The 23,350-nt window shown below is 47.1% G+C and overlaps 2 protein-coding genes across 5 annotated transcripts in view; both read right to left on the bottom strand.

Annotated features, from left to right (window-relative positions):
* Positions 1-2,305, bottom strand: part of TMEM184A (transmembrane protein 184A) — an 85,353-nt gene extending 83,048 nt beyond the window's left edge. The window contains exon 1 of one of the 2 annotated variants that reach the window (XM_040356699.1): positions 2,044-2,305. The gene's annotated coding sequence lies outside the window, so the exon portion shown is untranslated. The remainder of the gene's footprint in view (positions 1-2,043) is intronic. The other variant, XM_040356698.1, reaches the window with a different exon arrangement.
* A 10,127-nt stretch (positions 2,306-12,432) lies between these two features.
* On the bottom strand, positions 12,433-21,597 carry PSMG3 (proteasome assembly chaperone 3). 3 transcript variants are annotated; one of them, XM_040356695.1, is made up of 3 exons: positions 21,490-21,597; positions 18,858-19,080; positions 12,433-12,724 (listed from the first exon to the last, which is right to left on the bottom strand). In XM_040356695.1, exons 2-3 carry the CDS (start codon positions 19,071-19,073, stop codon positions 12,572-12,574), a joined length of 369 nt encoding a protein of 122 aa, XP_040212629.1. In that variant the 5' UTR covers positions 19,074-19,080; positions 21,490-21,597; the 3' UTR covers positions 12,433-12,571. The 3 variants fall into 3 exon arrangements, with proteins under 3 accessions (XP_040212629.1, XP_040212631.1, XP_040212630.1); XM_040356697.1 differs by having other exon boundaries at positions 18,858-19,086; positions 21,490-21,577; XM_040356696.1 differs by lacking the exon at positions 21,490-21,597 and adding an exon at positions 21,387-21,462.
* Between the last annotated feature and the right edge of the window lie 1,753 nt (positions 21,598-23,350).

Genomic DNA, 23,350 nt, shown 5'->3' with positions numbered 1-23,350 from the left:
TTCAGAAACATCTGTCTGGCATGTGCTACCCGAGGCACATACCTTCACCACTCTCCCAACATAACTCTACCCTTCTCCATACACTTCCACCACTCTCCCCGCAGACCTCCACCAGTCTCCATACACCTCCACCAGTCTTCGTACACAACTCTCCCCACATATCTCTACCCTTCTCCATACACTTCCACAACTCTCCCTGCGTGCCTCCACCACTTCAGAAACATCTGTCTGGCATGTGCTACCAGAGGCACATAACTACACCACTCTCCCCAACATACTTCCACCACTCTCCCCAACATACCTCTACCCTTCTCCATACACTTCCACCACTCTCCATACACTTCCACCACTCTCCCCGCAGACCTCCAACACTCTCCGTACACCCCCATACACTTCCCCAACTCTCCCCACATACCTCTACCCTTCTCCATACACTTCCACCACTTCAGAAACATCTGTCTGGCATGTGCTACCCGAGGCACATACCTCCACTACTCTCCCAACATACACTACTCTCCCAACATACCTCTACCCTTCTCCATACACTTCCACCACTCTCCCCACAGACCTCCACCAGTCTTTGTGCACAACTCCCCCCACATACCTCTACCCTTTTCCATACACTTCCACAACTCTCCCTGCGTACCTCCACCAGTCTCGGTACACTTCCACCACTCTCCCTGAGTACCTCCACCACTCTCCCTGAGTACCTCCACCAGTCTCCCTGTGTACCTCCACCACTTCAGAAACATCTGTCTGGCATGTGCTATCCGAGGCACATACCTTCACTACTCTCCCAACATAACTCTACCACTCTCCATTCACTTCCACCACTCTCCATACACTTCCACCACTCTCCATACACTTCCACCACTCTCCATACACTTCCACCACTCTCCATACACTTCCACCACTCTCCCCACAGACCTCCAACAGTCTCTGTACACCTCCACCACTCTCCCCACATACCTCTACCCTTCTCCATACACTTCCACCACTCTCCATATACACTTCCACCACTCTCCATGCGTACCTCCGCCAGTCTCCATACACTTCCACAACTCTCCATTAAGGATGAGCTCCGGCACGTTCGCACAGTCCATGTGCAGAGCCCACCAGGAAGTCGGCACCACTCTGCGCTAATCACAGGCAGGGAGACATTTCCCGATCTCTGCAGCCGAGCATCAGGACAATGTCTCCCTGCCCGTGATTAGCGCGGTGCCGACTTTCTGGTGGGCTATACACATGGACTGTGCAAACACGCCGGAGCTCATCCTTACTCTCCATACATTACTATACACACCTGATTCTTTAAATGTCAAGACAAAATACCTCCTTCTCTCCTAAGCCCCTTCCTATTATACACTCGGCTGTAATTAATATATATATATATATATATATATATATATATAGATTAATTACAGTCGAGTGTATAATAGGAAGGGGCTTAGGAGAGGAGGAGGTATTTCGTCTTGACATTTAAAGAATCAGGTGTGTGTGTGTGTGTGTGTGTGTGTGTGTGTATGTATGTATATATATATATATATATATATATATATATATATATATAGCGCTCTCTATCTAAGCCTGATTTTGTATACTATCAAAAAGGATATTTAGCAGATCACTTGTTGTGTGTGGTGTATAATGTTTGTGTTATATGGGTGATGCTGTGTCCTGGGCTCTCTAGGTGTATAATGTTTGTGTTATATGGGTGATGCTGTGTCCTGGGCTCTCCAGGTGAGGTGAGGGCACACACCTTCTATTATGGAGCTCTTCTTATTGGATATCATATTTTCTGGAGACTATTAGAGAAAGAGCCAGACACGTGACAGTGGACAGGAGCAGAGTCAGGAATGATGACACACAACCATCATAGAAGAAAGTAAAGTGTGTACAGTCCCAGCACCCTGTGCTCCCTCTAGGACTACAATACACATCCCTCCTAGGTGGACTGTCCCTGTAACAGCTGTAGGTAGGGGGATCGGTCATGTAGGTGAGGGGTGATCACCTCTGTGACGTGTAGATATATGATCAGTGTACCTGGGCTGCTCTCCGGATCCAGGGACTAGACTGGCACAGCGATCACCTTCATTGGCACACACCCGAGCGATCGTGGAGTGACACCGAGCACACACGTATCCGATGTGTCCGGGGCTCTTCCTGTCTGTCCTGTGCCCGCCTCCCAGTGTCTCTGCCCTCCTATTGTGTATGACCGGCTCTGCAGGACTTTTTCCTGCCAAACCTGCCGCCCGCTCTACTAAAAGCGCACCTGTCCGGGGAGGAAAACGCCCACTGTCAGCAAACCCCGCCCGCTGACACTGGGAGCTGCTCTTCCTTGCACTTAGATACCACGCCCACTCTCTGCAAACCCCGCCCCTCCCTCCTGCTTCTACTGAGAGCCGCTCTTCTGTGTACTTAGATAGATACCACGCCCACTCTGCAAACCCCGCCCCTCCCTTCTGCTTCTACTGAGAGCCGCTCTTCTCTGTACTTAGATACCACGCCCACTCTGCAAACCCCGCCCCTCCCTTCTACTGAGAGCCGCTCTTCTCTGTACTTAGACACCACGCCCATTCTCTGCAAACCCCGCCCCTCCCTTCTGCTTCTACTGAGAGCCGCTCTTCTCTGTACTTAGATACCACGCCCACTCTCGGCAAACATCGCCCCTCCCACCTGTTTACACTAAGATCCGCGCTCACCTTTACATGGATGCCACACCCACTGTCGGAAAACCCCGCCCCTCCCTCCTGTTGACACTAAGATCCGCTCTCACCTGTAGTGAAGTGCCACGCCCACTGTCAGTAAACCCCGCCCCTCCCTACTGCTTACACTGAGAGCTGCTCTTATGTGTACATAAGTAACACGCCCACTGAACAGCTGAAGTTGGCACCCCATGTTTGTAAAACCCGAATAAAAATATACCATTAGTTTGTGCCGCGTTTGTTCTGAAAATATGTGCCGCAAAAACGAGCGTTTGTCCCGCTTCGGTTTCTTAGATATTAAAGTGGTAGTAAAGTCATTACTACCACTTTTACCTACAGGTAAGTCTATAATAAGGCTTACCTGTAGGTATAAAGAATATCTCCTAAACCTGTACGGTTTAGGAGATATTCCCCTCGCGGGGATCCTCGGCTAAGGGGGCGGCAGCCGCCGGACCTTGCCGGAATTAAATCTCCCGCGCGCATGCGTGGGAGTGACGACATCGCCGCTCCAGCCAATCACAGCGCTGGAGCGGCGATACCCGGAAGACACCCCCGAGGCAAGATGACATCTCGCTCGGCGTGGACCAGGTAAGTTCTCTACACCTCGTTTTAAGGTAAGTATTTCATAATGAGCTAGTTTGCGGTGCATACTAGCTCATGATGTCTTTTGCCTTACAGGTGTAAAAAAATAAAAAAGCGGGTATACAACCGCTTTAACCACTTCAATTACAGGGCTTAATACCCACCTCCATACCGGGCCTATTCTGGCACTTCTCTCCTACATGTACAAATCATCATTCTTTTGCTGAAAACTACTCAGAACCCCCAAACATTATATATGTTTTTTTTAGTAGACACCCTAGGGAATAAAATGGCGGTCGCTGCAACTTTTCATCTTGCACGGTATTTGCGCAATCATTTTTCAAACGCCTTTTGTTTGTAAAAAAAAAATGGTTTCTGAATTAAAAAATACAAAACAGTAAAGTTTTAGCCCAATTTTTTAGATACCTAACATGTCACGCTTTAAAATTGCGCACACTCATGGAATGGCGCCAAACTTCGTTACTTAAAGGGGTGGTTCCCCCTAAAACAAATTTCTAACAATACATTCGTAAGACCCGTTACACTGCGGGTAGGCTGGCTTTTTTTTTTTTTTTTTTTAGTACATACCTCGATCTCGGCGTTTCGTCCCTTGGCGGTGGGCGTTCCTAGTTGATTGACGTTCCTCCGACGGGCACATACGTGACGTCACGACTTTCCGAAAGAAGCCGAACGTCGCTGCGCAGGCGCCGCATAGAGCCGACTCTATACGGCGCCTGCGCAATGACGTTCGGCTTCTGTCGGAAAGTCGTGACGTGCAGTATGCGCCCGTCGGAGGAACTTCAATCAACTAGGAACGCCCACCGCCATGGGACGAAACGCCGAGATCGCGGTTATGTACTAAAAAAACAAAACAAAAGCCAGCCTACCCGCAGTGTAACGGGTCTTGCGAATGTATTGTTAGAAATTTGTTTTAGGGGGGGAACCACCGCTTTAAAAATCTCCATAGGGGTGGCTTTACATTTTTTACAGGTTACCAGTTTAGAGTTACAGAGGAGGTCTAGTACTAAAGTTGTTGCACACGCTCTAACGCACGCAGCGACACCTCACATGTGTGGTTGAACGACGTTTACATACGTGGGGCGGACTTACGTGTGCGTTCGCTTCTAAACGCGAGCTACCGGGGACAGGGGCGTTTTAATTTTTTTTATTTATTTATTTTTACTTATTTAAAAAAAAAAAAAATCGCTTTTATTCCTATTACAAGGAATGTAAACATCCCTTGTAATAGGAATGTGTGTGACAGGTCCTCTTTAAGGAGAGATGTGGGGTCAATAAGACCTCACATCTCTCCTCCAGGCTGGAAAGAATGAGATTGGTGAAAAAAAGATCACAGATCTCATTCTTACTAGCCGCAATTGTGGTTTGTTTTACTTACGGGTACCCGGGCGTGATGTCATCACATCGTGCCCGGGCCTCCGACGGTCATAGAGATGACTGGTGACCATCTGGTCACCAGTCATCTCTATGCCTTCCATCCGGCGCACGGCGACTTTTTGCACGTTTGCACTTGGTTACATATATATAGTGTTTGCTATTTAGTACGGTATTTTTACATTTTGTTGGCACAGTCATTTTACACTTTTAGAGGTTGCGCTCATCATTTTTCTTTCCTACTTTGTTACAGTACTTGCAAAATCCCTGCTGGGCCTTCCAGGAGTCCTAGGACCTCCACCATCCTCTGACCAGAAGAGTATTTAAAGAGGAACTGCAGTCTGCACAAATAATTTGTAATAAAAACATCTTTGCCATTCTGAAGCTTCTCTCCAACCACTTTGCATATTATTTTATATATACTGTGATTCTGTACTTGCCAGATACGCTGCAGAAATCTCTCTCCACCAAGTCTGGCTGCATCCATTTTAACTGTGGGCAGCTGAAGCTGCTGCCTGTTCACTTCCTGGATTTACACACAGCCACACCTCCAGTTCTTCAGCCCTGCAGCTCTCATTGGCCCTCTTATGACTCACCCCCCTCCCTTCCTGGCAAACTCTGAGAGAGAGAGAGCTGTGCATGATGTTATAAGCCAAGGACTACTCTCTCACTTGCCAAGACTTTTACCTAACCTGACCACTTTCAAGTCTATAGTCCTGTGAACAAATAGTCCTGTCTCCAAAGCTTTTAGGTTGCAGTCACTCCCCTGCTGTTACAGCCCTGAGGGCCACAACCTTGTGGTATGTTGCAGCAGAGAAAACTGAAACCACTAAGCTTTCAGTCTTCTTCGCCATTAAGAGTTCTGATAGGACCACTGCCACTTAGACTCGGGGTGGGGCGCAAATAACTAAAAATAATTTGAAAAAAACAAAAACATCAAACGCTGCCACTGTGCCCACCAAATGCTGCAACTGTGCAATCAATGCTGCACACTGTGACCACCAAATGCTGTGACTGTCCCCATCAAATGCTGCCAGTGTGCCCATCAAATGCTGCCAGTGTACCCAAAAACGTTGCCCCCCCACACATGCCCGCCTGCCCTTAACTTGTCCTGGGTCGGCAAGTGGGTGATGGCGGCAGGCGGCGAGTGGTGTCCTCCATTTCTTCCTCGACTCTTCTCCCGGCCGCTCCTCCTCTCGTCCTTCCAAGCCTGCCGCTTCAGGTGACCGGTAACCAGACCCGTGAACCCGATTGGCTGAGAGGCGGGTCAGTGTTGGGGAAGCGATTCCCTAACACAGCACTGTTTAACCAGGGAACACACAGCCTGTGCGCCCTCTGGTTAACCATTTAGAAGCCGATTAAGGCCCACAGGCTCTAATCGGAAAGCCTATGAGAGCCTCTCGCTCTAATCAGGCGCTTCCAAAACACCCCCACCACTGTAATTCAGATGGCCGGTGCTCAACAGGGGGCCGGACACTTGAATAGTGGGCAGCACTGGCGACTATGCATAGATTTTATGCAATGCATGAATCTATGTATTGTTGATTGATGTGGGCAGGAGAGAGGGGGCGGCGGCGCGGCGCTCCTGCACCCACTATGGACGCACCGCCACTGCTCAGTGCCATGGGTGAGTCTACAAGGGGGCACCATAAAACACTTGCCAAAATGGTTCTGTACCCTCAGGCCAACAGAAAGGCATAGAAGAGGCAGGCTTAGCTTTGGTAAAGGTCACACTTAGTATTAAATACAAGTACCCATGGTTTGGGTTTCCCAAACCTCCCTAGAGGGGAACGGAGGAACAATTCCTGAAATTTGTTTCTAAAATCTGCTTTCCTCTAGGATCGTGACAGCTGTACTTTCAGCAGGTATTCTGTCCTCTGAATCAAGTTTAATGCAAACGGTTTTATGTTTAAACACAAGTTTTTAATAAACTAAGTTGCTATAACGCAATACAATTTTATTGCATTGTACATATACAGTATCATCTTCTGGAAGGCACTTATACTACATTGCTGTCACCCAATCACCAGGTTTTTCCATCATTCTTGAGAAGTTTTCCTTCCAGTTCATTACTCTTTGCTGATGTAATTTTCATTGATTTGGTTCATTGTTTGGCCTGCATCTGTCATTTGTTGTATAGACAAGAAACAAACACATGGATTTTATTGTCTGGAAGCAAATAAAAAGTTATTTTCTGATTTATCAGTGTGTATGGGTATTGATCAGTTGAATACCTTTGTAATGTTTGGAAGAATAAAATTACAAAACAATTTCTGGATTTGTAATTTGCTCAACGGCAATAACATAAAAAACCATAACAAATGAAAATAGGTAATATTATTGCGCTTCCTTTTTCTGAAGTGCTTCTTTTAGCAAGGCTGTCCTTCGGCCCAGAGCACTCATTGTCATCCATGGATCTGTGGAACTCAAGAGTTCCTTTAGAGGTTGCTGGGGGTTCCTTGAGCTGTGGCTAACTGGCCTCTCATCTAATGGCGCCTGCATAGTTCCAGGTCCAACACCACTTGGAAGAGCCAGATGCACGACACCAGTGATCTTTTCATCTGGTTGTAAGGGTGATGTTCTGACCACCACTGTAAGGGGGGCATTCTTTCCACTGACCACCTCCCCCTGTAAGGAAGTACCGTATTTTATCGGCATATACCGCGTGCCGGCGTATAGCGGGGGGGGTAGAGGGGGCTTACAGATTCTGATAAGACCTCTGCCTGTAGATCCCCACACAACAACCGCCCGGGGTTGTCGGGAAGAGGCCCTTGTCCCCATCAACAAGGGGACAAGGTGTTTTGGGGTTGGTGTGATTCTCGCTTGTTCCCCCTCCCCTTTCCTGACATGCCCAGGCTGCATGCTCGGATAAGGGTTGGTATAGATTTTGGGGGGGTCGCATGCCACAAGTCAGATCAGTTAAGATGATGATCCAACATGGCTGCAACTTGCATTCAAATCAATGGGCTTAAATGGTGCCCAAGTCAGACCAAAGTAGTGCAGGGAGCATTTTCACAGTCAGAGCGACACAAGTTGGACCAGTTGAGATGACCTATCATAAGGACCATTGTTTTGACATGTCATGCGACTTGTGCTGTGGAAGTCGGAGCACATGTCGGACCAGTGTGAACCGGCCCTTACTCTATCCAAAAATATTTAAAAAGTTTTGCCTTTAGCTACACGTTAAAAGTCCTTGTCCCAAAATACTCTTTGATCCTATAAGAAATCTGATAAGCAGGGCCGATCTGCCCTATAGGCTCACTATGCAAGCCGATTCGGGCCCCACAAAACTGCAGGGGGCCCCAAATTTCTAGAGGCCCCGCCTGGTGAGAAGTTATTGTCGGCCCCTCAACCCGCTTCTCAACTCGCTGGCTGCATGGGAGAAGAGGTAATAAGAAGTCAGCACCCCCCACTTCACTCACTTTAAAGCGGTTGTATACCCTGTAAATTTAATTTATTTTTTACACCTGTAAAAGGAAAAGCCATAATGAGCTAGTATGCACCGCATACTAGCTCATTATGAAATACTTACCTTAAAACGAGGTGAAGAGAACTTACCTGGTCCACGCCAAGTGAGATGTCATCTTGCTCCGGCGTGTCTTCTGGGTATCGCCGCTCCAGCGCTGTGATTGGCTGGAGCGGCGATGACGTCACTCCCACAAATGCATGCGGGAGACTTCAATTCGGCAAGGTCCGGCGGCTGCCGGTCCTTTAGCCGAGGATCCGAGCCTGCGCATGCGCCGCAGCAACCAGCGCATTGCGGGGGGAATATCTCCTAAACCGTACAGGTTAGGAGATATTCTTTATACCTACAGGTAAACCATATTATAGGCTTACTGTAGGTAAAAGTCAAAAAGTGGGGTATACAACCACTTTAATATAAGATGTAATTTCCGACAGCAGAACACCCCCCGCTTCTCATTTTTAATGTGCCATGTCATTTTGCTTAGGGCCCCAGGGAGGTCAGGATCGGCACTCCTGATAAGTAAGCTGATAATGTTCTGTGCTGCACTCTTAATCAGTTAGCAGTGATCCCAGTTTTCTTTGTGGACTATAAAACAACCTCCCTCTATGTTACGGAGAAGAGGAAAAGGGAAGGAGTTTTGTATTCCTGTCCTAGGGTGACAACACTGCTTCTCTTACAATACAGCGAGGAAGTGTTGTCACACCAGGGCAGAGTCACCAGATGAAAACAAATGTAAAAAAGCCACCAAAAAAAAAGAAACAAAACAAATGTGGCCATCACATCTAAGAGCCAGTAATATTTATTTTACGGTTTAATTACAGTTTTTGAATTTCTTGTATTGTTGAAATACATTTTGGATACTTTTATACCTGTGTTGCCAAGTCAATCAGTTTTTTGATAATTTTTTTCTGTTCTTATGATTGGATATGCATTATGGATAGTAAAAAAAGTGACTTCTATCTAAGCTGGGTCCCCGACCTTACCCAAGTAAGCCTTTAGGGCAGATTCACGAAAGAGATACGACGGCGTTTCTCCTGATACGCCGTCGTATCTCTGTTTCTATCTATGCGACTGATTCATAGAACCAGTTACGCATAGATATCCATAAGATCCGACAGGTGTAATTGTTTTACACTGTCGGATATTAGGATGCAGTACCGCGGCCGCCGCTGGGGGGAGTTTGCGTCGGTAAACCAGCGTCGGGTATGCAAATTAGCAGTTACGGCGATCCACGACGGATTTTCGCGTTCGCTACGTCGCGCTAGTCTAGTTTCCCGTCGCAAAGTTAGTCGTTATTTGACCTGCCCTAACTTTAGTCAGCAATCGTATTGCTGTCTAAAGTATGGCCGTCGTTCCCGCGTCGAAATTAAAAATTTAACGTCGTTTGCGTAACACGTCCGGGAATATGGAAGTCGCTACGGCGTTCGAAAAATGACGTCACGGCCGCGCAAAGCACGGCGGGGAGTTAGGAAACGGAGCAATGCGCAGTAGGTCCGGCGCTGGAGAGCGCGCCTAATTTAAATGGCACACGCCCATTTGAATTGGCCCGCCTTGCGCCGGAGGCCGCCGGCGTAGTTTTCTATCGCAAGTGCTTTGTGAATCGGGCACTTGCGATGAAAACTTGCGGCGGTGTAACGTATCTAGGATACGTTACGCCGCCGCGATTCTAAGTGAATCTGGCCCTTAATTCCTAATACGTCTTTCACCCAGGGCAAATTTAATTTAGATCAGCAGGGGATCCGTCAAGAGAAGCAGAGCGGGCAGGTAAACATTTGTGTCAACTCAGTTTCTGCTCTGCTCTATGGGTGACCAGGAGTAAACAGACTGCGCTGTCCGTATACACTCGGCTACCTCCAATCCGCTCTACCTAAACGGAGAGTGGAAAAGATGGAGTGCTCTTCTGCTTTTTTTTTTTTTAGCAGACCTGATTGGTCACCTAGGGAGGGGGTTGTAAATGGACTCAAGACGTTCACACCTGCCTGTCCATAGGAATGCTTTAACCTTTGGATCAGGCTGACCTGAACTAAATTGGAAAGGGGTCTAATAGTGACATACAAAGTACAAATACCATTGAATTCAGATGTTGTAGAATATTGAAACCTCTGATCACTGTCATACTGCTATAAGTAAAGAGCAGCAGTGTATTGTATGACTGTATTTCATATGTATATTGAAGTTACTTCCCCACAACCATCCATCGGATTCCTTCCAGGTCAGGCTGCAAGTAACTCCCGCTGTCGGTGAGAACGGGGCGATGCATCAAGGTGGATGGTCACCTCCGCTACCCTCAGCTGTCACTTAGGAAAACACTCTTGCGCACAGTTTACTCAGTTTTATATTGTGTTTGTTCTTCTCCCTGACACAGGACACAGTCTGCAGTATTTGCTTTATTCTGCAAACAGTTCACTGGCCTGTCTTTCATCAGCAACATGTCTTATACAATCACTCTATATTGTAGCAGTTTCTTATTTAAAGTGTATATAAACCCAAACAATAAACTTCTCTTATTTGCTCCCTTGCTGTTTGGTAAATATGTTGAAGATTAAAGATTTTTTGCTATATTTGTTTGACAAGTGTTAAAAAAATACTTGTTGATCCTGTCAGAAATTCAGAGCTATTCTGTGTCCCATATACTCTTCCTGTGTTATGCCAAGGAGTCCAATTAACCCTCCTAGCTCTTTTAGTGGACTACAAAATTATTCCTCTCTATGCTGCGGAGATAAGGAAAGTGGAAAGGTTTGAGTAGTTTGGCAAAACACAATGGGCAGGGCTGACACCATTGAGACCACCAAAATGCTGTGTTTGGCCAGCAGGAAAATCGTAGGTATTATTCTGTATTTGCAGGGTCTATAACTTCTTGGTGGGTGGGTGTGTGTGTGTGTGTGTGGGGGGGGGGGCTATACAGGCAGGCCGGCCAAACGTATACCTGTACATCGCCAGCTTCCTTACAGCTTCACTGCCCGTTTCCTACTCGCGCAGCGCTTTGTGAATGGGCGGCTACCTCCTGGGAAACACACAGTTCCCAGAAGGCAGTGTGCCCCATTCACAAGAAAACACCGCGACGGAGGACGACGAAGAAGACCACCGCGGTGGAGGAAGAGGCAGAAGAGCTAGTTCCGCATAGCAACCGCCCTTTCTGGTGAGTATAAATGTGTTTTTTTTTATTTTTGGGAAAAAATTAATAAAAAATCCAGGTGGAGTTCCACCCACTTTTGAGAGGCGGTCCTAAAACAAAAGACCACCCCTCGTATTTGGGTTTTGAAAACAATTATTACCTTTTAGTACCATTTTTTTTTTTTAAGTGTACTTCCTATTGAGCTTGGCCGCGGCCCAGGACGTCACATCCTCCTCTACGGTGAGCTCCCCCGATGTCTTCTGGGACTTGTGTGTCCCAAAAGACAAGCTGGCTTTTCACAAAGCGCCATGGGACACTCACATGCGCAGTTGGAAACCAGCAGTGAAGCCGCAAGGCTCCACTGCAGGTTTCCCTTAGTTGGAATGGCGGTGCCTGCACCTGATCCGATGGGCGGATAGGCTTGGGGGGCCAACATCGACCGCTCCCCTGGACAGGCAAGTGTCCTTATTAAAAGTCAGCAGCTACTTTAAAAAAATAAAATTGCTGGTGGAACGCCACTTTAATAAATCATTCAACTGACGTCATGAGGACATGCAGATCCTCTCTTTCTCAACATCCCAGAAATCTTGGTTGATTGTCTCATGAAATAAAACAGCAAAGCTTACTTGTGGAGCATTGGTCATTGTGAAAACCTCCTACAAAGTGTTAGGCCCCTTATACACTGAGGAGTTTTTCAGGCGGTACAGCGCTAAAAAAAGAGCGGCTATCCCGCCTGAAAAACTCCATTACTGCAGACTCAATGTGAAAGTCAGAGGGCTTTCACACTGAGGCGATGCGCTGGCGGGAGAGAAAAAAATCTCCTGTCAGCAGCATCTTTGGAGCGGTGAGAGGAGCGGCATGTATACCACTCCTTCCCATTGAAAACAATGGGAAACCGCGGCAATTCCGCCCGCAATGCGCCTCTATAGAGGCGCATTGCAGGCGGTATTAACCCTTTATCGGCCGCTATCGGGGGTTAATACCGCACCGCTAGCGGCCGAATCCCGGCGGTATAACGCCACTATTTTTAGCGGCGTATACCGCCACCGCAGCTCCTGCCTCAGTCTGAAAGGGGCCTAAAGGTCCCAGTGGTATGGTTGCAGGTTGTGGATTCACACAGTTTAGACCTTAAACACGATTCTTGCTCATAAAACACAAAGAAAACTCAGAGCTCAAGCAGAAAAGCTTATATACAAAATGTATGTAATACAAAAAGTTATTGCAACATCCAATATACACATTCTAAATGTATTCAATAATCATTTCCAGCGATACTTCTCCAGATGAGCCATAAGAAAGGTTTTCAGTCCATCACCAAACCTGACAGCTCTTTATCAGGACTTTCAGGGCAGTAATACAGTCCGAACTTTTGTCCTTTAGCGCCAGGCCTAGAAGTACCGGCTTGTTCTTTGACTCTTCACATACAAAGCTAACCAAATTCTTGGCACAGACGTGAACCAGAGGCTGGAGAAATAAAAATAAAGACAATTATTAATAAAAAGGAACTGAACAGCAGATGGACTTTTATTTCCTTACCTGTGCTAGGAAAATGGCGGAACATGAACAGTTGCTTCGCACATCAGACCCATTCAAACCTTTATATATATATTTTTTACTTTTTGCTATAATAAATATCCCCCAAAAAGATTTAAAAACAACTTTTTTTCCCTCAATTTAGGCCGATACGTATTCTTCTACTATATTTGGTAAAAAAAAAAAAAAATTGCAATAAGCGTTTATCGATTTGTAAACACTATACATTTTGCTCAAACCAAATAGGAGATAGTTTTATTGCATTTTTACATTTTTATTAATTATTTATTTTTTTACTACTAATGGCGCGATCAGCGATTTTTGAACAATTTTGACACATTTTTGGGACCATTGTAATTTTTACAGCAAAAAATGCTATAAAAATGCATTGTTTACTGTGAAAATGACAATTGCAGTTTGGGAGTTAACCACTAGGGGGCGCTGTAGGGGTTATGTGTGACCTCATATGTTTTTCTAACTGTAGGGGGGCGGGGCTGGACGTGTGACGTCATTGATCATGTTTCCCTATATTAGGGAACACACGATCAATGAAGCTGCCACTGTGAAGAACGGGGAAGCTGCGTTTACACACAGCTCTCCCCGTTCTTCAGCTCCGGGGACCGATCGCGGGACTCCGGCGGCGATCAGGTCCGCGGTGCTTCGGACCGGGTCGCGGGCGCGCGTGCCTGCGACCCGGTGCTTCGGACCGGGTCGCGGGCGCGCGTGCCTGCGACCCACGGCTGGGCACTTAAAGAGGACGTACAGGTACATGCTTGTGCCCAGCCGTGCCATTCTGCCGACGTATATCTGCTGGAGGCGGTCCTAAAGTGGTTAAAACATGGTACACACATCAAAAGGAAAAAAGTACAAAATTTATGTCGGGTATAAAGTGCAGGTAAACTATGAGTACCACACTTCCCAGTAGCATTGAAGCTCCCTTCCACTTATTCCTTTTGCCTCACCACTATAACTGAGAAAAGGGGTTACAAAGCCTATGCATTAAGGTTAAAAAAAAAACACCTTGCAATCACAGGCCACCTAGCCCCCCCCCCCCCCCCCATTTTACTTACCCAAGCCAGTTCACCTGCTCGACTCGTCCCCTTCTCCACGGAGTCTCTGCGTTGATTGGATAAATTGATATCAGCACAGCCATTGGCTCCCGCTGCTGTCAATCAAATCCAATGACGAGGCCACCTGGGGGCGGAACCAAGTCATACACTAGGCGTCTATGGACGCCGAGTGTATGACAGGGAGCGCGCCCGCAAGGAAACCCTCTCGGGAGAGAGCTTCCCAGAGGGGGTTAGCTATTGCAGGGAGGAGCCGAGAGAGCTGCCGTGGGACCCCAGAAGAGGAGGTTTGGGGCCACGTTGTGCAAATGGAACTTCACAAGTATGATATGTTTGTTATTTAAAAAATAAAAGAAACCTTTAGTACCACTTTAAGACTCGTACACACCGCTAGTATTTTTGTTCAACCCAGAGGGCTTAAAAAAATTCATAAAAATCAGGTGAGAGCCGCTGTACTAACAATCCAATGTTAGTAAAGTGATCTCCCCTGCTGTTCTATTATGTTCTGCCCCCCGCCATAACACTCTGGTCAGTGCTGATCGGGAGCCAGTCAGTAGACATATTTCGGTCATGCCCCTGCGTCAGAATCCGGCCAAACAAATGTTGGCCGTTTTTTATTGAAGCAGCCCATGTGTACGGGGCTTTACTGGTCTGCAGAAATGTGTGTGAGGTAGAGAGCTTTAGCTAAGAGCATAACAGCAGGAATTAGAGGCTGGTTAAGGGATTAGGGTATGCACATGCATTCCATACGTGCCTTCACTTTAACAGATTTGCTTTAAATTGGTAGTAAACTCCTGCATTAAAACTTCTCCCTGAAAGCTTATGTCATAATATGCTAGTATGCATCACATACTAGCACATTATGAAACACTTCCCTTAAAACTAACCCCTCCGCTGGCAGGGCTTCCATCTTCACTCAGTCTTGCTTCCGGGTTTGCTGGCTCTAGCTGCGATGACATCACTTTCACGCATATGCACATGTCACGCATATGTCACAGCCATGGCACTGAGCTCTGAAGGGATGGCATGAGAATCGCGTTTGCACCGGGTAATGTCATCAGCTGCAGAAGCAGTGAATTCTCCTAAACGGCGCTTTATTATAAACGTACCTGTAGGTACAAGTATCCAATGCAGTGCTTACTAACGCTTTAAAGAGAAAGTAAACCCTCTATAAAAAAAAATTATAAAAAAAACTCCTGTAAGACAAAGGCATAATGAGCTAGTATGCATAACATACTAGCTCATTATGAATTACTTACCTGAGATCAAAGCCCCGCAGCGGTCCTCGGACACCTCCTCCGTCGCCGCCATGACACCCGGAGTGACTTCTGGGTATCACATGCGCCGTAGACATCGGTGCCTGTCTTTTCTGCAAATATCTCCTAAACCTTTTAGGTTTGGGGAGATATTTGTTTGCACACCTACAGGTACGCCTTAAATCTAGGCCTTACCTGTGGGCTAAAGGTGGTTTACAATTACTTTACCACATAAGGACCCCCTTACCGACTATATACGTCAGCAGAATGGCACAGCTGGGCACAGGCACGTACAGGTACGTCGCCTTTAAGAGCCCAGCCGTGGGTCGCAGGCGCGCGCACGTGACCGGGTCCGAAGCTCTGTGACCATGCCCGGGGACCCAAACCGCCGCCGGTGTCCCGCGATCGGTCAACAGGAGCTGAAGAACGGGGAGAGGTGTGTGTAACCTTCCCCGTTCTTCACTGTGGAGTAACACTGATCGTCTGTTCCCTGTTATAGGGAATGACAATCAGTGACGTGACGTCACGCCTACAGCCACACCTCCTACAGTAAGAATCACTCCCTTAGGGCACACATAACCCTTATCGCCACCTAGTGGTTAACCAATTCACTGCATTGTCATTTTCACAGTAATCAGTGCATTTTTATAGCACTTTTTGCTGTGGAAAATGACAATGGTCCCAAAAATGTGTCAAAAGTGTCCGCCATAATGTCGCAGTCACAAAAAAAATTATTAATAAAAATGTCATAAAACGATCCCCTATTTTGTAGACGCTGGAACTTTTGCGCAAACCAATCGATAAACGCTTATTGCGATTTTTTTATGTAGAAGAAAACGAATCGCCCGAAACTGAGGAAAACATTTTATTTTTTTTTTTTTTATATTTTGGGGGATATTTATTATAGCAAAAGTAAAAAATAATTACTTTTTTTTTCAAAATTGTCGCTCTATTTTTGTTTATAGCACAAAAACTAAAAACGCAGAGGTGATCAAATACCACCAAAGGAAAGCTCTATTTGTGGGAAAAAAAGGACGCCAATTTTGTTTGGGAGCACGTCGCACGACCGCGCAATTGTCAGTTAAAGAGACACAGTGCCGAATCGCAAAAAACTGCCAGGTCCTTTACGAATTTTCCATAAGTAGCCGAACGGCGAGTCGGCTCTATATGGCGCCTGCGCAGTCAGCTCTACACGGCGGGCGCAGGGGACGTATAGAGCCAACTCGCAGGTCAGGCTACTTACGGGAAAACTGGTGATGCTCTTTATGCGCCAGGGGAAGTTTATCACCAGACGTCAATCCTCTAACCTCTGAATAGGAACGCCCACTCCCGCGGGAGCCAGAACCACGGAAGGAAAAATAACAATAAAACGGGTATGTACGGCAAAAAAAAAAAAAAACAGCATACTGTAGATGTCGGAAGTATGCTGGATGTAATGGTATATAACTGTTTTAGGGTGAACCTCTGCTTTAAGTGGTTAACAGGTCAAGTCCCCCCCATAAACAAATACCATTGTGCTCTATATGCAAATTCAGGTTGCCACAGTCCACATCCAAGCCAGGCTCTGCACCTCCATAATACAACACTGAGTTTAAAAGGACAGGACACCATAAAATGGATAGACAGTGGTGGGATAATCACACATCCCAAAGGGTCTATAGAGAAAGTGATGCCCAGCTGTAATTCAGAAGGACGTGAAAAGTGCCGAGAATGCACTGGTGCCCCAAAATGGTCCCCAAATGATAGCCAAGAGACCTCTTACCCTTGCAGCATTTACCCAAAACCTATGGGGTTTAAACGAAGGATTGTTGTTGGATAATCCTAGCCCACATGCATACTATGCAGAACACCAAGTTTTATGAAAAGTTTGTAAATGATAAATATACTTTTACCTTCCCTATTGTCATCACTGTGTTATGATCTTTAGCACACCTCTAACTTCAAAACCCTTATTTATTTATTTTTGGCTTCATGCCTGAAATGTGTATGCAAGGGAGTGTTACCAGGGTCAGCATAGGTGTGCGCAACCTGTTGCATTAGCATGTGCACCCCAAAGCTCAAACACATACTACCGATTACTCATGATGGAAGGGGCTGGTAAGTTACATATTTACCGGCCCCTTCCTCCACTCATCCTAAAACATCCCCGCAGCAACAGCCGGAGGGAGAGAAGATTAGCGAAATCTGTGCTGCACAGGGCGATGAGGGTGTGCCTGGGCACACCTAGTGTGCACGCCTTATGGGGGTCAGCCATAAGAGGCCACAGTTGGGACTTTTAGCTTGTACGCACATATTACGGACAATTGAGACAACAGACAATTATACTAATAGTATGGTAAGAAGCCCAAGCAAAGAAAGAAAGTTACCGCTCCAGGTGGATTGTGTTAGGATGATCTGTTATAGGGTCCTTTCACACGTGCGGACCGTTCGTCCGTTTTTTCATACGTCCGTTTACGGACTGCATGCTTTCCAATGGGATAGCGTACGTTAGCGGATGAGCATCCGCTAACGTCTGTTAACATCCGTCCTTGTTAAGCTACGTTTTTTTGAACGAAAGAAAACCCCTATTTTTCTTCTGTCAAAAAACGAACGGACGAAAAACGGACGCTAACATCCGTTTTTTCATCAAAATATGTAATAAAAATAAAGTTCTAAAAAAAAAAAAAAACGGATGAAAAAACCTGATGAAAAAACGGATGACAACTGATGAAAAACAGATGACAACTGATGATAAAAAACTGATCTAAAGAAACGGTCCGCATGTGTGAAAGGACCCATACTCTCAGGAGATCAAGGGTGCTGGCAATGCACAAGACAAACAAATGGAAAAATAAAATATGGACAAGCCGCACCTCCAAAAAACCTTGATGGTGTCTTTATTTAAAAAAAAGGAAAAAACTGCACTACAAGTCACAGCACACAACACGGGAGTAAAACAGCTGGCGCGTTCGACACTATAAATTGAGTGCTTAATCACAGCTATAGCCAATTTATAGTGCGAAAACGTGCCAGCTGTTTTACTCCCGTGTTGTGTGCCGTGACTTGTAGTGCAGCTTTGCTTTTTTTTTTAAATAAAGACAACCATCAAGGTTTTTTGGGAGTGCGGCTGTCATATTTCTCTTTTCCATAAGAAGCCCAAGCAAGCATAGGGAGAACATGCAAACTAAAAGCAGTCAGTGGAGGAGCCAGTGCTGCAAGGCAGAAGTACTTACCACTGAGCCTAGAAGGCAGAAGTACTAACCACTGAGCCTAGAAGGCAGAAGTACTAACCACTGAGCCTAGAAGGCAGAAGTAACTAACCACTGAGCCCCTAGAAGGCAGAAGTACTAACCACTGAGCCTATAAGCAGAAGTACTAACCACTGAGCCTATGAGGCAGAAGTACTAACCACTGAGCCTATGAGGCAGAAGTACCTAACCACTGAGGCCTATGAGGCAGTAAGTACTAACCACTGAGCCTAATGAAGGCAGAAGTACTAACCACTGAGCCTATAGGCAGAAGTACTAACCACTGAGCCTATGAGGCAGAAGTACTACACCACTGAGCCTATGAGTCAGAAGTACTAACCACTGAGCCTATGAGGCAGAAGTACTAACCACTGAGCCTATAAGGGCAGAAGTACTACCACTAGAGCCTATGAGGCAGAGTACTAACCACAGAGCCTATGAGGCAGAAAAGTACTAACCACTGAGCCTATGCCTTGTCCTTTCAGATGAAAAAGATACAAAATGTCATGCTTACCTCATCACATCCTAGAAGGACTTTGGTGGTAAGGGTGGGTTTGCCCACGTCTCCGGCTACTGTGTTAGGCGTGACAGAGACCATTGTGCCAAACTTTCCGTACTGTGTCACCACAACCAGAATATGATCTGTGAAGGCAGAGCAGACCACCTGGGTAGGGCACCCATTAATCACCTCTTCAGCTTGCTTGGAGGTCACCACAGGCTGTGCTTCCATGTTCCCTCTATTCATGACAAGTGAAAACAATATTAATTTCAGGTCTTGCTGGAGCCACTTGAGTTTGCTGTACTAAATATGTTGCACGTCATGCAAGCGCACTGCACCTGTCAAACATCTGAGCATTGAAATGGTATACATATTCAGTTATTCAAGCAAGAACTGCTGTCCCAATAATGGCATCCTATTCAGAATATAACACGTTACGCCGACGTAAGTGCAAATGTGTGCCGGCGTAAGTGCGCGCCAGACCCACAAACCAACATGCGCTTAAAAACAGGCTACACCCCGCCGACGTAGCTTGCACACGCCGGCGTAGGGTGGGCGCACATATGGGCTGGGCGCATGGTGCTGCTCCCATTGATTAGCCATTCAAATATGCAAATGAGGGAAATACACCGATTCACGAACGTGCGTGTGCCCGGCGCATGCTACGCGAGATGCGCGTAAGTTGTATGTCCGGCGTAAAGTTATTCCCCATAAATGAGGTTCAACCCAGCAACAGACATGCACAGGTCTGCACCAGGGAACACAAGCCGGCGTATTGTGCGTTGGACGCATGTCTGGCTGGGCGTACGTTATGTTCACGGCGTACGCAGTGATCTGGCGTAGCTTAGGCAGTTGTGCCGGCGTGGTTGTGAGCAGGCGCAGGGGGGTGCTGTGCATGTGTCCACGTCACAGCGCATGCGCCGTTCGTGATACGTACCTGTCTGGCGGTCGGCCTATCATTTTCATGGGGTCACACCTCATTTGCATGGGTTCACGCCCACTTCCACCTACGCCGGCGTGCACCTTCGAAACCCACGCCACGCAAGGCTTGCCTCTCCGCGCTACGTTGGCGTAGCGTACAGTGTTTGCCCTACGGCGGCGTAATGTGCGCCTTGTTTCCTGTGAATCTGGGCCATAGTGTCTACAAAATAGGGGATAGATTTAGGGCCCTTTCACACATACGGACAAACGGTCCGTTTATTACAAGTCCGTTTACGGACTTGTAATGTATCCCTATGGGATTGCAGACGTTAGCGGATGATGCATCCACTAACGTCCGCAACCATCCGCATCCGCAAAGATCCGCTTTTGCGGACAGAAGAAAACCCTATTTTTCTTCCGTCCGGCGTAACGGATCGGATGAATACGGACACACGGTCCGTATTCATCCGATTCCCCATAGGGGAGAGCGGAGGAGAGACAGGGCGGTCTCTGCACAGTGTGCGGGGACCGCCCTGTCCACCGACAGCTCAGCGGGGATTTACGGAGGAATCCCCGCTGAGCCAAACGGACTAACGGAGCGGATCAATTACGGATCCGCTCCGTGTGAAAGAGCCCTTATGGACTTGTTTTCCCTTTGTTTTTACAGGTAATGGCGGAGATCTTTTTAGCGGGACCGTGACATTGCGGTGGACAAATCTGACCCCAAGTGACACCAATACAGTGATCAGTGCTAAAAAAAAAAAAAATGCACTGAACAATGTATAAATGACACAGGCAGGGAATGGGTTAACTGTGTTCCCTATGTGTGTGTTCTAACTGTATGGGCTCACTGGGACAACACAGAGATCCTGTTTCTGATTACTAGGAACAGCATACCTCTATGTTGTCCCATCAGAACGGGGATCCACCTTGTTTACATATGCAGATCCCCGTTCTGCCTTTCTGTTGTCACGCCCACAGTATCTATTACACGAATTGACGTACAGGTACGTAGTTTTGTGCAATAGGGCCACCCTGGCGCAGTATATGTAATGTGGCTGGTTGGTAAGTGGTTAATGAGACATCAGGGTACAAAAGGCCCCCCATCTCTCTCCTGTCCTCCAATTAAACTAAAGGAATGCAGCTCATGGTCCAATAACTTCTTCCCTGGGCCATACTGGCTGGTGACAGTGACAGCAGGACCCGGAAGTGATGTTTTATAGGCTGCACAGCAACATGAACGGGCCCCTGTAGCCATATTAACGGGCCCCTGTAGCCATATATTAATTGTATGGGGCCCTTAGATGAATGGAGGGATCTAGATCTCTATAGGGGAATGGTGCAGGTCCTGCTATACTTATATATACAATTATAGAAATGGCAGAGACAGACCTCACTAATAGAACAGCCTGGGATGTGATCTATGAGAAGTGATCAGCACACAGCTCTACACTGACTGGGGTACACACAGGAGGGACAGGTCCTCTAAGGAACTACAACTCCCAGCAAGCAGGAGACACTCAGCCTGAGATAGAAAGCCTTCCTGAGGATGATGTATACAATAAACACAGCCATGTGTTCTGATCACTCCAGCCAGGCCTGAGGCCTACACTAATTGTTTACCTAATACGTCTGGCTCATGTGTAACCAGCACCTGCACCTCGCCTCTGCACCCACCCTCCTCCTCCTCCTCCTCCTCCTCGGCCTCGGCCTCTGATCAGCTCACCTCCTTCACAGCTTCCCCTCCAAGACAGGAACAACTGAGAGATAGAAAACTACAACTCCCAGCAGGCTCTCCGTTGACAACCTCCAACTTTATTAGTTGTAACAAGCATCGTACAGAACGGCATGGACAGGGGAAAGTAACGTACTAGCGCCACCTGCTGGTAGATTCACATATTTTATTTTATACAGGTATTGAGAGACCACACCAGTTTACACAGCACATTACATTCTGTACATTCCCAGAAGTCCCCTCACTCATGGAGCTTAGGCTACTTTCACACTGAGAGGCTTTTACAGGCGCTATAGCGGTAAAAAATAGCAAAGCGACTCCCCTGTCACTCCAGTGTGAAAGCATGACTGCTTTCACACTGGAGCAGAGCGCTGTCCAAGCTGCGTCTCTTGCAGGATGTCTCCAACTTACAAGCTGACCTTGAATCAGTGTTTTACCCTTGCGGCTTGACTGCCCGTTTCCTACTGCGCAAGCGTGAGTCGCTTTGTGAATGGCCGGCTGTCTTCTGGGCCACTTTTTACTACAGGAAAGCCTATAATAAGGCCTGTAACTACCCCGGATATCTCCTGAACCTGCACAGTTTAGGAGATACGCACTGAAGCAATGGCATGTTTGTGCCGTTGCTTCAGCTAGTGTGCCGTTACTGACGCATGCGCGTGGGAGTGACATCATCAAGGCTCCGGCCAATCACAGCGCCGGAGCCCACGATACTCGGAAATAACTCTGAGAGCGATGTCGCCGGCCGGAGCGGGGTACAAGGACCGCTGCGGGGGGCTTCGATCTAAGGTAAGTAATTCATAATGAGGCTTATCATGCCTTTTTTTTGTTAGTGGGTTTACAACCACTTTAATGTTGATAAATGTAAAGTTATGTTTTTGGGGGCTAAGAATATGCATGCATCGTACACACTAGGAAGAGTATGACTGGGGGAGTCAATGGTGGAGAAGGAATCGGGTGTTCTAGTAGATCATAAAATGAAAAATAGCATGCAGTGGCGTACAATTTATGTGTACAGGGGCCCGGATTCAGATAGAATTGTCTATCTATCGACGGGCGTAACGTATCGCAGATACGTTACGCCGCCGTAAATTAGGGCGCAAGTTCCGTATTCAGAAAGAACTTGCGCCCTATGTTACGGCGGCGTAACGTATGTGTGTCGGTGTAAGCCCGCCTAATTCAAATGCGGATGATGTGGGCGTGTTTTATTTAAATTACATGTGACCCCGCGTATTTGACGTTTTTTACGAACTATTCGTGAAAAATCCCAGTGCGCATGCTCGAAATTACGCCGCAAATCGTCAATGCTTTAGACGTGAACATAACTTACGTACAGCCCTATTCACGAACGACTTACGCAAACGACGTAAAATTTTCAAAATTCGACGCAGGAACGACGTCCATACTTAACATAGGATACCCCTCATATAGCAGGGGTAACTTTACCCCTAATTAGCATATTCCTTGCGTAAATATACGGAAACGCCACCTAGCGGCCAGCGTAAATATGCAGCCTAAGATACGACGGTGTAAGACACTTACGCCGGTCGGATCTCAGGGAAATCTATGCGTAACTGATTCTATGAATCAGTCGCATAGTTACGACCCCGCACACTCAGAGTTACGACGGCGTATCCGGAGATACGCCGTCGTATCTCCTTTCTGAATCCGGGCCAGGGTGTTCACTGCACATGGGCCCTGAGGGGAAGGTGGGGGGGGGGACTGTGACCCACATTGCACACATGGATGGATTCCTGATTCACAGACAGGGATAGCCGCTTCTCCTCCTCTCCCTCCGTGGCTGTCAGCTGAAAGGCCATGAGGGAGATCGATGCTCACAGCTGACCCTTCCCTG

Source organism: Rana temporaria, chromosome 6 (genome assembly GCF_905171775.1).
Source record: "Rana temporaria chromosome 6, aRanTem1.1, whole genome shotgun sequence".
In the NCBI taxonomy this organism is placed as follows: Eukaryota; Metazoa; Chordata; class Amphibia; order Anura; family Ranidae; genus Rana; species Rana temporaria.
Note: the sequence above shows the minus strand (reverse complement) of the source record. Positions and strands in the feature narration are given on the sequence as shown.

What these genes read in the sequence shown, in the direction of transcription:
- PSMG3 (XM_040356695.1), bottom strand. Translation starts at nt 19,073, where the DNA reads ATGGAAGCACAGCCTGTGGTGACCTCCAAGCAAGCTGAAGAGGTGATT. An exon ending in TCCTTCTAGGATGTGATGAG is followed by an intron (nt 12,725 to 18,857) that starts GTAAGCATGACA and finishes TTATTTCTCCAG; the next exon opens with CCTCTGGTTCACGTCTGTGC.